The sequence below is a fragment of the Phocoena sinus genome, chromosome X, assembly GCF_008692025.1.
Source record: "Phocoena sinus isolate mPhoSin1 chromosome X, mPhoSin1.pri, whole genome shotgun sequence".
NCBI classification, from domain to species: Eukaryota; Metazoa; Chordata; class Mammalia; order Artiodactyla; family Phocoenidae; genus Phocoena; species Phocoena sinus.
The window spans coordinates 72,589,642-72,606,156 of NC_045784.1; the positions used below are offsets into that span (position 1 = coordinate 72,589,642).

The following is a 16,515-nucleotide window of genomic DNA, read 5'->3' on the forward strand; positions in this document are numbered from 1 at the left end:
AAGACGAAAGAAAGAAAGAGAGAGAGAGAGGGAGAGAGAGAGAGAGATGGAGAGGAAGGGAGGGAGGGAGGAAGGAAGAAAAGAAGGAAAGAAAGTGGATAAAATTTTAAAAAGTAAGATAAAATAAAATAATTTAGTAAAATAAGAAATAATTATTAAGAGAAAAATTTTTTGAAAAAAAAAATGGTCGGATAGAACCCTAGGACAAATGGTGAAAGCAAAGCTATACAGAAACAATCTCACACAGAAGCATACACATACACACTCACAAAAAGAGGAAAATGGGAAAAAATCATAGATCTTGCTCTCAAAGTACACCTCCTCAGTTTGGGATGATTCGTTGTCTATTCAGGTATTCTACAGATGCAGGGTACATCAAGTTGATTATGGAGATTTAATCCGCTGTTCCCGAGGCTGCTGGGAGAGATTTGCCTTTCTCTTCTTTGTTCTCACAGCTTCTGGGTTTCAGCTTTGGATTTGGCCCCGCCACTGAGTGTAGGTCGCCAGAGGGCGTCTGTTCTTCGCTCAGACTGGACGGGGTTAAAGGAGCCGCTGATTCGGGGGCTCTGGCTCACCCAGGCCTGGGGTTGGGAGCGGTACGGATGCAGGGCGACCCTGCAGCAGCAGAGGCCAGCGTGACATTGCACCAGCATGAGGCGCGCTGTGCGTTCTCCCGGGCAAGTTGTCCCTGGATCCCTGGACCCTGGCAGTGGCGGGCTGCACAGGCTCCCCGGAAGGGAGGTGTGGAGAGTGACCTGTGCTCGCACACAGCCTTCTTGGTGGCAGAAGCAGCAGCCTTAGCGTCTCATGCCCGTCTCTGGGGTCCTCACTGTTAGCTGCGGCTTGGGCCCTTCTCTGGAGCTCCTTTAAGAAGTGCTCTTAATCCCCTCTCCTTGCACACCAGGAAACAAAGGGGGAAGAAAAAGTCTCTTGCCTCTTCAGCAGGTCCACACATTTCCCCGGACTCCCTCCCTGCTCGCTGTGGTGCACTAACCCCTGCAGGCTCTGTTCACGCCGCCAACCCCAGTACTCTCCGGTCGGCACCGATCCTCTCTGCGGTAATCTCTCCGCTTTGCCCTCCACACCCCTGTTGCTGTGCTCTCCTCCGCGGCCCGGAAGCTTTCCCCCTCCACCACCTGCAGTCTCCGCCCATGAAGGGGCTTCCTAGTGTGTGGAAACTTTTCCTCCTTCACTACTCCCTCCCTCTGGTGCAGGTCCCGTCCCTATTCTTTTGTCTCTGTTTATTCTTTTTTCTTTTGCCCTACCCAGGTACGTGGGGAGTTTCTTGCCTTTTGGGAGGTCTGAGGTCTTCTGCCAGCGTTCATTAGGTGTTCTGTAGGAGTTGTTCCACGTGTAGATGTATTTCTGGTGTATCTGGGGGGATGAAGGTGATCTCCATGTCTTACTCTTCTGCCATCTTCCCGATTTGAGATAGTTTTATTTATTCCTTTCCAACTTAGTGTCTTCTATTTCTTTTTCTTTTCTGAATGCACTGGCTAGAACGTCCAGTAAAATGTTGAACAGAAGTGGTGAGAGTGGCATTTTGTATGTTTCTGATGTAAAGAAGAAAACACTCATTCTGTTACTAGTAAGTATGACTTAGCTGTGGGAGTTTTGTGTTAAGAGAACATGTTCTGTATATTAGTCCTTTGAAATTTCCTAAGACTTTCAATTCCTGAAGTGGTCCAGGGTGCAGTCAGTTTTTTATACATTTCCATTTGTGCTTGAAAGTATTATGTAGTTTGCAGTTGTTCAATGCACTGTGCTATATATGTTCGTGAGATCAAGCTTGTTGATTATATTTTTCTGTACCAGGAGTCAATAGAGTTTTTTCTTAAAAAGCCCTATAGTAAATATTTTAAACATATGTAACTCTGTCACATCGTCTCAACTGCTGTTGTAGCACAAAAGCAGCCGTAAACAATACGTTAATGAATGAGTATAGCTGGTGACCCTATAAAACTTGATTTACATAAACTGGTGACTAGTCCATGGGCTATAGTTTGCCCACTTCTGCTCGTTACTATTAGTTTTTATTTTTAATCTGGTTTTTGATCAGCCATCATGGAGAATAAGTAAAACTTCCTCTATGATGGCAAATTTGTCTATTTCCCCTTGTTTCATGTATTTTGAGAATATATTAATAATGCATACAAGTTTAAGAATGTACTCTCTCATTATTTAAACTTTTTGTCTTAATATAGGTCCTTGATCTCTAGTAATGATTTTTGTCTCAAAGTCTGTTTTGTCTAATATTAATATAGCTTATAGTAGCTTTCTTTTGGTGGCTATTTGCCCAATATGTATTTTTTATTCCTTTTTTTCCCTAACCTTTCTAAATAATTGTTTTAACAATGTCTCATAAACAAAATGTTGGCTGTATTTTATAAATGCAATCTCGTAATCTTTGTCTTTCAACTAGATCATTTTATCCATTTGCATCTATTATAATTTTTAATATCTTTGGAATCATTTCTACCAAGTTTTTGTGGTTTTTGTTTTTCTTACCTCTTCTGTTCTTTTATTTCCTTTCTTTGCTTTATTTTCTCTCTCTTTTTTTTTTCTGTAACATAGTTTGTTAATTCTGCCTTCTTTTTATTTTCTTTTATTGGTCACCCTAGAAATTTTAACTTGCATTCATTTCAAGTCTCATCAGTATATTTACCCTCTGTCCAAACCATATTAAGAACCGAGAACATTTTAATTTCTGACATCCCTTCCTAACTTATACTATATTGATACTCAGGGATGTAGTTCTATTTTTTAAACACATGCCTAAAAATTATTATTTTATATATTCATTGTTTTAGTTTTACCTATGTATTTACCACTTTCTTTGCTAATCATTCCTTCTTCCATCACAGACCTTCTCAATGGGAATATTTTTCTTCTGCCTTAAGTACATGTTTTAAAATTTCCCACTGAGGGTCATTTGGTTACACATTATCTTGGGTTTTGTCTGTATGTGTCCTTCTCCCCTCATTTTTGAAAAAAAGATATTCTACTGAGTATATAATTCTCAGTTAAGTTACTTTTTTTTTAGTGCATTGAAGATATTATGTTGTGCCTTCCAGTGTTGTTTTTGAGAAGTCAAAGTTTATCTAATTTTTATTCCTTTGAAAGTAATCTGTCTTTTCTCTCTGGCTTTTTTTTTTTTTAATATCCCCTCTTTGTCCTTGGTGTTATAGAGTTTTACTATGACTTTTCTAATTGTGGAGTACTTTTTATTTATCCTGTTTGGGATATGTTAGTTTTCTGAACCTGTCAAGTGTTCATAAGTTCTGGAAAAATCTTGACTATTCTCTTCAAATATTACTTCTGCCCCATCTTTCTCCTTTTCTCTAGAACTCTGATTAGGCATATATTAATATTTCTCACTCTATCATACATATCTCTTTCATACTTATTTTTCATTTCTTTGCATAAAAATTTCTTTAGGTCTACTAATTCACAAAATCTCTCAGCAACTGTAAACTGTATCCAATCTATTAAAACTTATCAATTGAATTCTTTATTTGTTTTAATTTCCAGTTCTAGAAGTTCTCTTTCTCTTTATTTTCATTAGCTTTGGTAATTTTTGTAGTCTCTTGCTCTTAACTCGAATTTCCTCTTTTATTTCTCTAAAAATAAAAAATATATGTATTTGATACCATATGTTCTAGTATATACATTTTTTGTGGCTCTGATTCTGCTCTTTGTTGTTTCTGCTAGCTCTTGTCCAGATGCTTCCTTGTGTTTTCTGATTTTGCTTCTTTGTGTTTTTTAATTTTTCAAAATTGTGGTCTCATATTTCTTGGGCCTTTATCTGTTGTAAATCTTTGAAGTCTGGGTAGCTTCCTTCAGAGAGGAGATGTTCATTTGCTTCTGCCAAGCATCTGTGGGGGATACCAGCCTGGGAGCACCTTAAATGTATACTTAATTTGAGATTTCTTAGATTATCAAGATAGTTTTATGCTGCACATTATGAGTTCTCACTTGTGATTGCCAATTCTTAGGAAATATTTCTTTCCTCTCTACTCCATGCCCAATCTTTGAGACAATCAGTTTTCCTAACAGTTCCTTGGAGTGAACTGTTTATTTCTAGTTCAACCTTAAATTGAGCATGCAGCACCTTGAGATGCCAATTTTATAGGCTCTCCAGTAAGATTGCCCACCTCAAGCTCATTCTGGGTTTTGTTTCCTGATCCCATACTCCATGAACCATCTGTTTTACAGCAAATGACATCAAGGTAAAAGCTGGCTTAAAATACATTTTATCAGCATTTTTAGTTGTTTTCAGTAGGAATGTTGATGAGGATTCTTATTCTGCCATACTGCTGGAAAAGGAAGTTCAGCTATTTTATATTTTTGACATGAATTTTTTTCCTTCTAGCTCCCCATATATACTGCACCACCGCTCCAGTCTAAATATGTTGATGAGCAGCCTGGTCATTTACAAATGGGCTTTGCGTCCATTCGCACTACAACTGGTCGTTATATTGGCTGGTGCAAGGTAAGTGAATTCTGATAGTGGTTTCATATCAGAGGGTTCTCATTTTATTACATAACAGTTGTTCCAGTTATTCATTGATGTGTAACAAACTACCGCAAAACTTAGTGGTTTAAAACAGCAACTGTTCTATCTCATGATTTTGTGAATCAGAAATTTAATCAGACTTCAGACAGCTGATTCTTCTGTTGCATGTGGTGTTGACAGAGGCCACCCAGTGGTATTCATCAGGTGAATGGGCTGATTTAGAGGGTCCAAGACAGCTTCATTCTCTTCGCTGGCACCTTGTCACAGATGGCTAGAAGGCTGGGCTCAGCTGGGAATGTTGACTGAAGCATCCACACCTGGCCTCAGGTAGTCAGATAACTTACATGGACAGTTCAGGGCTCCTAGAGAATATGTTGCAAGAGGCCTTAGTCAGAATTTGCCAAGCTTCTTACCTGTCTTCAGGTGTCCAGGAAGGTTACTTCTACAGCATTCTGTTGTTAAATGAAGTCATTAAGGCCAACCCAGTTTTTATGGGAGGGGAATTAGATACCATCTCTCAATATGAGTAGCAGCAAAGAATTTGTGGCCATATTTAATCTACTCTACCACTACTGCATAGATTAAAGTAGTTCAGCAAGCATTTATGTCACGTGGCATGTACAAAACATTGCTTGACCTTTTATATGAAGTTCTGAGATTACTTCTGCATTGTTAGTTATTTGGCTGAGTAAAATATTCACTTGTTAGGTTTAGTTCATAAGACCGTTTTGACTATAGTCAGCTATTGGGCAAAATAGAATTCACCTTATTTTAATACTTAGCCTTCAATCAGCATTATCCAGCAGCAGAGGGGTGGAGTAAGCTAGTACAATACTGCTGCTTCATAATCATCGCGTCAACATAGATGTGTGCTAACATCAACATCTGCAGTGTCAGTGTCATAATGATAATGGTGGTACCATTGTTTTCATCATTCTGACCTAATAACCACAAAACTTTTCCTCAAGTCTAACCTATCCAATTGTGAACCCTTGCGCTTTTTCTTGTTTCTAATCCATTCTTTTTAAAAAGAAAATTCTAATGGTCTTATGAAATATCAAATCTGTGAACTCTGGTCATTTCAGATATTTAAAACGTCTGATGAATACATGGTGTTATTTTTTTTTAATTTGTGCTTGTCAAACAATTCTAATAGACTTTTATAATTCTAATAATACACTTTTAATAGTTTGACTAGTTGTACCACACACTATTAATAGTTTGGTCTCAGCAGGAAATAGCTTAACTAATTAGGGTCTGAGTCATGCCCCTGAGGCTGTATGCCAACAGCTGGATGATTCAGACTGAAGTCTCTTGACACCTAATTTTCCGTAGTGTTCTCAAAGTTGTTTTCAGTGAGGTTAATTGTTCCTGTGAGATCTTTAAATTGCTATTGTTACTATCACCCAATTTAAGACTAAAAGAACTTTTTACTCTGGTAATATGCTGAAATGAATAGATTGAAGAAGGGCACTTTCAAATGCATTTCATCTTCAATGTAAACATTTCCTCTCTAATGTTCTCCTTAAAATGTAATCTATTCTTTAAAAATTACCTCCGGCTCAAATTACATTCTGCATTAAACTTAGAATCGCAGGGCAAATTCAATTTCTATTCCTACTCCTTAGTGTTTCGAAATTTAGGTAGCAGCGACCTCCAGTGGTAAAAGTGAATTCCTAAACACAGCTAAGGAAAATTTCCCCAAAGTTTTCTTCCTCAACAGTTACATTATTCCCAATCAACTGATCAGTAAGCATTATAATTTTGAGGTGAAATTTTCTCAAGAGACAGTCCCCAAGGAGAAGTAGCTCAGTGGCAGTTAGGATCTGTGTTGGTTTGTACAGCTTTAAACCATGATGAACAGGATGAACTTCTGCATCTGATCATCGTGAAAGTATCTGTCTGAGACAAAGTTACTAATACCAAGATATATCAATAGAAATAATTTAATTCTTTCCTATCTAATATAATAATATCTATTGTCTTTGCTTTGAAAATCTCTTTTTTTGTTTTTATCCCATGGTTTCATAGCAACTAGTTCAGAGATGGAGACCACATATTTAGACTGTGTTTTCTAGTTTTATCAATAGAGTACAGCATGACTGTGGGCAGTTACTATGGGTAAATTATTCCATGCCTTCATTTTTCTTCTGATGTACTTGAGATAGTACATATCAAAAAATGTGTTTAACAATATTTCTTGCATTAAAATAAATAGTTAGAAACAGGTAAAAAGAATCTTTGATTTAAAGCTTTAATCCCTTCAGTGGGCTAATATAATCTTGATTTGCAGGTAATTTATGTTCCTGTTGAAAACAAGATGGACACTAGTCTGTGTAGGATGATTTCTATTCTAAGATAAATGTCTTATTTAGATTTATTTTTCTCATTCTAATGAACACTAAGAAAAGGGGAGAAGATGAAGCACTTTTCTTTAGGCTTTTTGTTGTTTTCTCCACAAATCATTATGTTGTTGCTGCCTCATCTTTATTAATCAGATGTTGCTTCTAAGCTGAAATATACCTCTCTTCATGCTTCTAAAAAATTCCATTCATTTTTCTACGCTATCATAAAATAAGATGATAAATCTTTGTACTTCTGTAATAACTTTTCTGTGAGCTGCTCTGATTATTTTATTGGCATTACTTTACCCATTTATGTGAGGAATATAGCAAACAAGTATTATCCATGTTAAATAGAATGAAAAGCAAGAAGTGAAGAGAAGCTAAGTTCAACAAGTGTCCACATAGAGAATAAACAGGAAAACTAGATTTAGATTTTGGTGCAATTTCATATAATCTCAAAGATGTGGGCTATTTGACCTAATTGTCAACATCTTCAAAAATGCAGATGTCCTTTTTTCCCCCTTTTTACTTAGGGTGTTTATGTCTTCATGAAATATGGGATAATGGATACAGTACAATTTGGAAAAGGTAGGTTGAGTGAACTGTCTATAATTAGAAATGTTCTATTGTCTTTTTAACTTGCAAGGTTTAAATGTGAAAAAAATAAACTTGGTATGTTATCCATTATCATGTTTTACCAACTCAGAAGATACTCTATATAGCAGTTTATAATAATAATAACAAAGCAATAGTATCTGTTATTTATTTAGCAATTATATGTTGAGGCATTATGATGAGCATGTTACATAATTTATCTAATTTTATTTTGTAGCAAATTTCTGGATGTTGGTATTATAATGACTCCCATTCTACAGATGAGGAAACTGGGGTTTAGAGGGGTTAAGTAGATTACCAAGGTCACATAGCTAGTAAGTGGCAACACCTGGACTCAAACTGGCTGTTTTAGCTACGAAACTTATATTGTATACTCATACAGCATAAATTAAACATATATCTCCATTGTTATTAATTAGTTTAAATAAGTACTATTTGATGTTAAAATGCATAGTATTTTGCTATTGATTGCTAAGAAACACGATATCAATTAGTCACCCTAGAATATTTGAGCTAGTGTTGGAAAACAATTGTGTTTGACTCGTTAGTTTGATAATGTTGTTTGGCAGCAGGTATAGCTCCCTAACATTTTTTAGACTAAGCCAGTTGTCAAAATAAATGTGTATTGGGGGACAGAAAGGACACCTAAAATTTTAAATGCCTCTGTGATGTTGAAATGCCTCTGTGTATGTATTATCATTATTTAATGTGTGTAGGAATTAATTCCAATTAAGTCCAAATTATATTCCTCATCAACCTTGAAGAATATGATTAAATTCCATTAAATAAATAATAAATAAATAATTATGATAGAAGAGTGTGTTTTTTGGATTGCATGGAACCAGAAACCATTTAAATATATAAAAAGCCAAGAAATTTGGACCTCTGCCCCCTTTCCATCTATTTTTTGTCTAGACTCACTTCTCATTCTGCTCATTGGTTTTAACCAAGAGCAATGGCTTCTCTGAGTTTACTGGGGAGTAGTGGCAAGCAGAGTCATAGCTGAATGCTTCCTTAGACTGTTATTCAAAGTTTCCTGCTAAAGTATCTATTTCAGTTCTTACTAGATCCTACCAATGTTTGAACAGATAAGGCCAGAAGCATTTCCATTATAAGAATATAATACATACACAATGAGGAATTTGCTTTATAGTAATTCATCTTAATCCATATAATGCTAGTGTACACTCTAGCATTATATTTCATTAAAGTGTAATAATCGCCTGTATTAAGGAAACAAATACCATTAAATCAGCTGTGGAAGGAAGATTTTATTTTGTAACAAGTAACTATTAACAACTGGCTTTTTAAGTTGCTGCTCAAATCATTATTTTGTGTAGTTCTTTTGAAGAATGTTTAAACCATCTGCTATTATCTTAGCAAATCTCTAACTTTTCTTCATCATACCTATATAGAATGTCAATTATAGTAAGTTAGTTATATTATTTTTTAAATGATTTCTTGAGATGCATATGTCTATTTGAAGAATCCACCTCGAGATTTTCTTCCGAAAATTGGAGTGATTACAGTTTCAGGATTGGCAGGCTTCATTTCAGCGAGAAAAGGTAGGGTTAAAAATATATACTCTTTCTTTTAATGCCATTATATTAATTTCTGAATTTATTTATATAAACAGTTTAAGCACAGTGTACAGTAAGTCCCCTACATATGAAACTTCAAGTTGCAAACTTTCAGAGATGCAAACAGGCATTCACATGTCCAATCATGTAAGTTAGTTCACGTGTCTGGCATTGCTAAGAAGCACCAAGTGATAACGATGGAAACAAAAGTGAAAATAATTGAGAGAGTAGAGCGAGGCGAAAAGATGGTAGACGTCACTCTTTCTTATAACATGAATCACTCAACCATCGGCAAGATTCTAAAGAACAAGATCGTGGAACATGTGAAGTCTATTGTGCCAGTGATGTGGACAATAATATCAAAGAAGCGTGGAAAAGTGATGGAGGACATGGTGAAACTTCTCAGTGTGTGGATGCAGGATCAGCATCAGCGTTAAGTCCCACTTAGCTTAATGCTGGTTCAAGGGGAAGGTAAAAGCCTTTATAAAGACTTGAAGAACAAATACAGCAAAGAATCAGAGGGCCCATCTTTTAATGCCAGGCATGGCTGGCTTCATCGGTTCAAGGCTAGAGCCAACATTTACAACATAAAAGTAAGTGGCGAGGCTGTGAGTGTAGATATGGTAGCTGCCTGGGAATTTCCTAAAATGTTTCGGGAAATTATTGATGAAGGTGTGTATTTACCCGAGCAGGTTTTTAATGTGGATGAGACAGGACTGTACTGGGAGAGGATGCCAGACCGAAGTTATATCAGCAAGGAAGAAAAGTTGATGCCAGGCTATAAAGCAGCAAAGGGTAGGCTAACTCTGTTGTTTGGTGGCAGTGCTTCCAGCAAGATGAAGCTGAAGCCTCTCTTAGTTTATCATTCAGAGAACCCAAGAGCCCTTTAAAACAGCCAAGGGCTCTCTTCCTGTTGTGTGGAAGAGTAACCCCAAAGCCTGGGTTACAGAGGCCATTTTCCAGTACTGCTTTTTCCACCACTTTATTCTGGAGGTAGGGAAATATTGCTTGGAGAAGGACGTCCCATTCAACATTCTTTTGCTGCTCGACAGTGCTCCAGGCCACCCCCCATTCATGGATGACTTTCATCCCAATGTCAAAGTAGAGCATCTACCACCGAATACTACATCGCTCAGCCAACCTATGGACCAGGGAGTTATAGCCACTTTCAAGAAATATTATTTACGTCACACTTTTCGTCAGGAAGTAAAGGCAAGTGACGAATCAGGAACAACCTTGCGACAATTTTGGAAGGACTATAACATCTACAAGACCATAAAATACATTGACTTTGCTTGGCGTGAGGTTACGGCCATCACCATGAATGGGGTTTGGAAGAACCTTTGCCCGCAGTTTGTTCACAATTTTTGTGGATTTGAAAAGGTGGATGAGGAGTCCAAAGAGGTCTTCAGCAACTTAGTGACCCTCAGCGAGAAGCTGGAGCTAGATCTGCAAGAGGGCGACTTCATTGAACTGCTTTCTGTGCAACATGAGGAGCTTAGTAACGAAGACCTGATGGAATTGGAGGCCCAGAGAAAGGATGAAGAGAGACAAAAGGAAGAAGTAACTGAAGAACTGAAGAGATACACGGCGCAGGAAATGGCAAGGGGATTTTCTTAGTTTTTGAGGCACAGGACCCTAACGTAGAATGGTACACAAAGGTTGCAGTAGCCGTTCAGAATGCAATCCAGTGCTACAGTGTCATCTGTGACGAGAAAAAAAGAGCTACTACCCAGACATCACTGGATCGTTTCTTTTAGAGGGTAGATAGAAATGAATCCAGCAAGGAGCCAGAACCTATGCCATCAACGTCAGGCATGAGTGAAATTGCAGCTTGCCCTCTATTTCCTGTTGCTGATGATCCTTCAGCTCTACATCTCCCATTTCCTCTCCCTCCTCCAGTCAGTGACTCTCCTTGCTTGTTCACTCGATGCCAGCCCCTGTATGCCAGCTGTTGTACTGTATTTCTGTACTTCTCGAGGTACTGTACTGTAAGATTAAAAATGTTTTCTTTATTTTTTGTGTTTGTTTTTTATGTATTATTTGTGTGAAAAGTATTTTAAACCTATTACAGTACAGTACTGTATAGCTGATTGTGTTAGTTGGGTACCTAGGACTAACTTTGTTGGACTTAACAAACAAATTGGACTTACAAACACGCTCTCTGAATGGAACTCATTTGTATGTAGGGGACTTACTGTACCACTCTTCTGATTCAGGGAACATTTTCTGTTAGTGTAGTGAACTGCTTACCAGTCAGGTTCCCAGATGCCAGCCAATGGCCAGTCCTGTAAGCATGCCTTTCTAACAATGGCAGTCTTGGGCATATGTTAACTCTTTTCTGCACATCACTAAATAACTCATTCATAAGCACATGCTGAATTTTGTATTTGCCCATCTTCCATCTCTGGGTATAGAAATCTCTCTCAGTAGGATTACTGCCTCCACTCCTCACCTAAGCCCTTACTAAGCTGGTGCAGTTCTCTGGTCAGTAGCCATCTGGGGCACCTTCCATTCATCCTCTGTCCCCAGTGCCAGTCATTGTCCGCAAATTAAATTACATGTTGTTGCAAGTCACAGCTCTGAACCAACCTGGAATCTGACATCAGATATGTTATGGTTGGTTTGCTCAGCTTTAGTCCTTAAAGTAGCCTTAACCCAAGTACACCTAATCAGATACAAAACATCTGAATTATAAGAACATTCCAGCATTCTAACTCTAGCCCATATATCTTATCCCAATAGATCTTCCCTATAGCTAGTATTAATCATAGCTTGTATCATATTTTTTATTCTAACACTATATGCAACTTCTAATTGAATACATGTTATAAATTATTCATTAGGAAAGACATTGAAAATCAGGATCACCACATGTAACAATAAGAGAAAGAATTAAATTTTGAATGAAACCGGCCAAAGCATATTACTCATTTCTCAGTGAGAAACTCATAATCCACTTGTAAGAGAAACTGTTCCTTAGGTCATTCACAATGACTCCAAGTGTCAGAGCTAGAATAATCTAACCCAGTATTTTTCAAATTACAGAGCTCAGTATATAAGTAGGTAATGAAATAAATGTGGTGGCTCTCAGGAAGCATTTTATTAAAAAATATAATAGAGGACAATAGCAAATATCAGAGTGTTTTGTACTCAGTATGGATAAATATTGTGAAACTTCTGTTTCAGTGGAGTGTGTATGTGTGTGTGTGAAAGAGAGAAACGTCAGAGACAGAAACAGAGAGAGAGAGAGGTCATAATGTAAAATTTGTTCTTTAGTATGAGTCATGGTCAAAAATGTATGAAAGATGTTGGTTTAGTCTAACCCTATAATGCTACAGCTAGAGGTCCAGAGAAAGGAAATCATTCAATGATTTCATAGTACATATTACATAGCTAGTTAGTGTTTTGTGTCTAGAGTCCTTTCTACTTACAGGAGTAGGGCTATTGAACCCAAGTGAAATTTATTTTCTTGTAAACTGGCCTTTCATATCAAGTAAAGAGAGGATGAATGTAAGTCTTTTTAATATTGAAAATAATAACAAAGATGTGGTGTGTGTGAGAAATATTCCATTGTGTGTGTGTGTGTGTGTGTGTGTGTGTGTGTGTGTATATGCAATGGAATATTACTCAGCCATAAAAAAGAATGAAATAATGCCATTTGCAGCAACATGGATGGACCTAGAGATTATCATACTAAGTGAAGTAAGTCAGATGGAGAAAGACAAATATCATGTGATATCACTTATATGTGGAATCTAAAAAAAATTATGTAAATGAACTTATTTACAAAACAGAAATAGACTTACAGACATAGAAAACAAACTTACAGTTACCAAAGGGGATAGCGGAGATGGGGGTGTAGGGAGGTAAATTAGGAGTTTGGGATTAACAGATACATACTACTATATGTAAAATAAACAATAAGGGCCTACTATATGACACAGAGAACTATATTCAATATCTTGGAATAACCTATAATGGAAAAGAATCTGAAAGAAAATATATATAACTGAATCACTTTGCTGTACACCTGAAACTAACACAGCATTGTAAATTAACTATACTTCAATTTTAACACATTATTGACTGGGGGATTTTTGCAGAAACTGACACCTGTGGCCATAATACATCTCTGGTCAAAAATGTGTTGAAAGGTTTCAAAAAAGTATAACAACTACAGAAAAAGTAAATAAAAAATAAAATAAGATGACACATCAAGGAAAAACTGCCACCTTCCAAGTTTAGGAACAGCACAATTAGGGGAATTTGGCTGAGTCAAGGAAACCTACATTAAAGGATGCTAGGTCAGTAAAATCAACAACCAAACTACAGATACTAGAATAATAGTGAGCAAGACATATTTTAATATAGCTAGACCCTCTTTCCCAGTATCACAAAAACCTGTCAATATTTAAAGGAAAGCTACAGTAAAGGTTGAAGCAGCCTACTACCCACCTCCCTCAATGCTCTGTCTGTTGTAGACATGACTGTAGAAGGCCTCCTTACTAATAGTTAAACTGGACAGATAAATACATCTTGTTTTTACCTACCCTAAACTGTAAAGTTGCCTGCAAACATTGCCAGGTATTTTTCATCATAGTCTTTACTGATATACCAGATAGGGTGTCTCATTTTTAAATTAAGGGTTGTAAGAGCTGTTCCAGAAAATAAAAGTACTTACCCTAATTAGAAACCCCATCATCTAATTGTCCAGATCACATTTACAGTCCAGGGTACCCAGACAAGCATTTAAAATACATATTGTTTTCAACCAACAGTCTGTTGGAACTAAGCTGTGGCTTAGAGTGGTGGGTTTCACACTATTTAATAGAACCTAGGGTTCCATGGAAGTGTTTAGGGGTTGTATAGGGATAAGGAAAAAGCGGTGTAGATAGGGCTTGATAATGAGCTTCACTCCCTCAGGCTAACCAGAGTAGCTTCAAGTCTGTAAGTTTTATATATGAAGTTCCAGGTGAGATTCTATTTGAAAGACTTTTTTAAAGGATTTTGCTATTAAAAAAAAAAGTTTGAAAATGACTCAGATGCTTAGTTAAGGCACTTTTGGAAATGAATGAATTATTGCAAGTTACTTGCAATTTTTTTAACTTTTTATTTTATATTGGAGTACAGTTGATTAACAATGTTGTGTTAGTTTCAGGTGTACAACAAAGTGATTCAGTTTTACATATACATGTATCTATTCTTTTTCAATTTCTTTTCTCAATTAGGTTGTTACAGAATATTGAGCAGAGTTTCCTCTGCTATACAGTAAGTCCTTGTTGGTTATCCATTTTACATATAGTAGTGATGTGTACAAGTCAATCCCAAACTCCCTATCTCTCCCCACTACCCATCCCCCCCTGGTAACCATAAGTTTGTTCTCCAAGTCTGTGAGTCTGTTTCTGTTTTGTAAATAAGCTCATTTGTCACATTTTTAAAAGATTCTGCATATAAGCGGCATCATATGATATTTCTTCTTCTCTATTAAATTGTTACTTTAGTATTCAAAATCAGTGACACGAAGGAATTATGTTCCTTTTAAAATCCTTAGCTGACCAGTTAGTTGGATCCTTTAGCTATCTAAGGACTTAATCAAAAAAGGATCTCTGAAGAGTCCATTTCAGTTTAACATGGTGTCACAAAAATGGTAGTTGATTAATTCTCTATATTGTCATGTTTTATTAGATACTTGAAAAAAATGTGGTTACAACTGTGGGTTTCTTAGGACATGAAAAAATACCTAGTTTTTTAAAAGAAGAAAATCATCAACCCCCTTTGTGTAGGTAATTATCAATGTTAGATTGAGTATACCTTTCTTAAATTAGACATGACAACTAAGGGGTATTAATTGAACTGTAATACTTAAAGACATTTTACCTATCATCTTGATTGGTATTATTACCTAAAGAAAATTTAACATAGGGTGATGGCTTAAAGGGGAACAAAGAAAGCCTGAAAGTTATAAAAGCATCAAGTCTCTGGTAGCATCTGTTTGGAGTTTAATAGTTTGTTTGAATGTCATAGGTTCTAGGTTTAAGAGAATTGCTTATCCACTGGGACTGGCCACTTTAGGAGCAACTGTTTGCTACCCTGTTCAATCAGTAATAATTGCAAAGGTAAGTTCTTTTTAAGCAATAGCTTCATTTCAGTACTTGTTTAAACTCTCAGTGTGACAATGCTTAAATGTCATACAGCACCTGCAACATTTAATTTTCAGAGAAATATAGTTGGTATTCTCTTATGTTGGCAAAATCACATCAGCATCTCAGCGTGGTAAATGCCATGGTTGATTACATGATTATCACAAATAAATAGGATGAATTTGTTTAAATATTATTCAAGGAAGTAAATGCTGATTTGAGGGTTAAGTTCAGAGACAATGAATTAGAATTTATGGGGAGAAATACTGCTCCATTGTTGAGCTGTGTAAAATTCAGTTTTTAATTAACAGAAAATTATACCTGCTGGCAGTTGTCAGTTCAGCAATTTAAAATAATGCAAGAAATAACCAACTGATAGAAAACAGAGGCTTCTGAGGATTAAAAAAAATACATATGCACACTCAATTTTGAAATCCGTATTATAGTTGTTTTGTCATTTTCTTGTGAGTTTACCCTACAAATCCAAAGATTCTCCTAATGATTTGAAGAGTTTGTGTCAGTATTGTTATTTTATTTTTTAATACATATTTGGATTGAGAAGGAGAGCTTTAGGATATAGTTTTTTTCTTCCATTCCTTCTCCTTTAATTACCAACATTTAACATTTCCCCCTCACATGTGAAGTATTGTGTGGTGTTACCAGGACTTTCTGTACTTGTATTCTCATTACTTCATCTCTTTAATTATTGATGTCGATAAAGCTGCCTATTTAGTATTTTGAGAATGTCAAGGATATAGTGCCCTATGTAGTTTCTAATATGATCAAGCTATAAAAGCTTACAGCAAAGGAAGAGAGCATTATTCATTAAATCTAGTTAAACTTGAGGTAATTGATGGATAAAATGATAAACTTATTTTTTAAAATATTTTCTAAGAATTTACATAGGAATTAGCCACTTAAGTTCATATAATGTTAGTACTAAAAGAAACCTTTGAGCTCATTAGGTTCAACTTCCTCATTTTCTCATTTGCCAATTTGGAAACTGTGGCCCAGAGAAGTTCCAGTGACTGATTTGTCCAGGGTTCTATTCAGTTTCAGACATCTTGCTTCCCTGTCCATTTCTCTTCCCAGTGCATGATGCTGCCACTGATTGTTTTTGTTTAGAATAATGACTTTGTGGGGTTTTTTAATAAAATTGGTACCTACTAATTCTTAAATAATTTAAGCATTACAAAACAGAATAAGAAAAAACCAACTAACCACCTGAAATTTTTCCATCCAGAAAAATATGTGTTAAAATTTGATAGAATGCTATTCTAGACATTTCTTCATGCATACATAGACATAGAAACATA

The 16,515-nt window shown here is 36.2% G+C and overlaps 1 protein-coding gene across 4 annotated transcripts in view; it reads left to right on the forward strand.

Annotated features, from left to right (window-relative positions):
* Positions 1 to 16,515, forward strand: part of APOOL (apolipoprotein O like) — a 118,052-nt gene that overhangs the window by 67,409 nt on the left and 34,128 nt on the right. For all 4 annotated transcript variants that reach the window (XM_032620769.1, XM_032620771.1, XM_032620768.1 and 1 more), the window contains 4 exons: positions 4,373 to 4,492; positions 7,395 to 7,449; positions 8,943 to 9,041; positions 15,084 to 15,175. In XM_032620769.1, the coding sequence (XP_032476660.1) occupies positions 4,373 to 4,492; positions 7,395 to 7,449; positions 8,943 to 9,041; positions 15,084 to 15,175 (366 nt within the window). The remainder of the gene's footprint in view (positions 1 to 4,372; positions 4,493 to 7,394; positions 7,450 to 8,942; positions 9,042 to 15,083; positions 15,176 to 16,515) is intronic.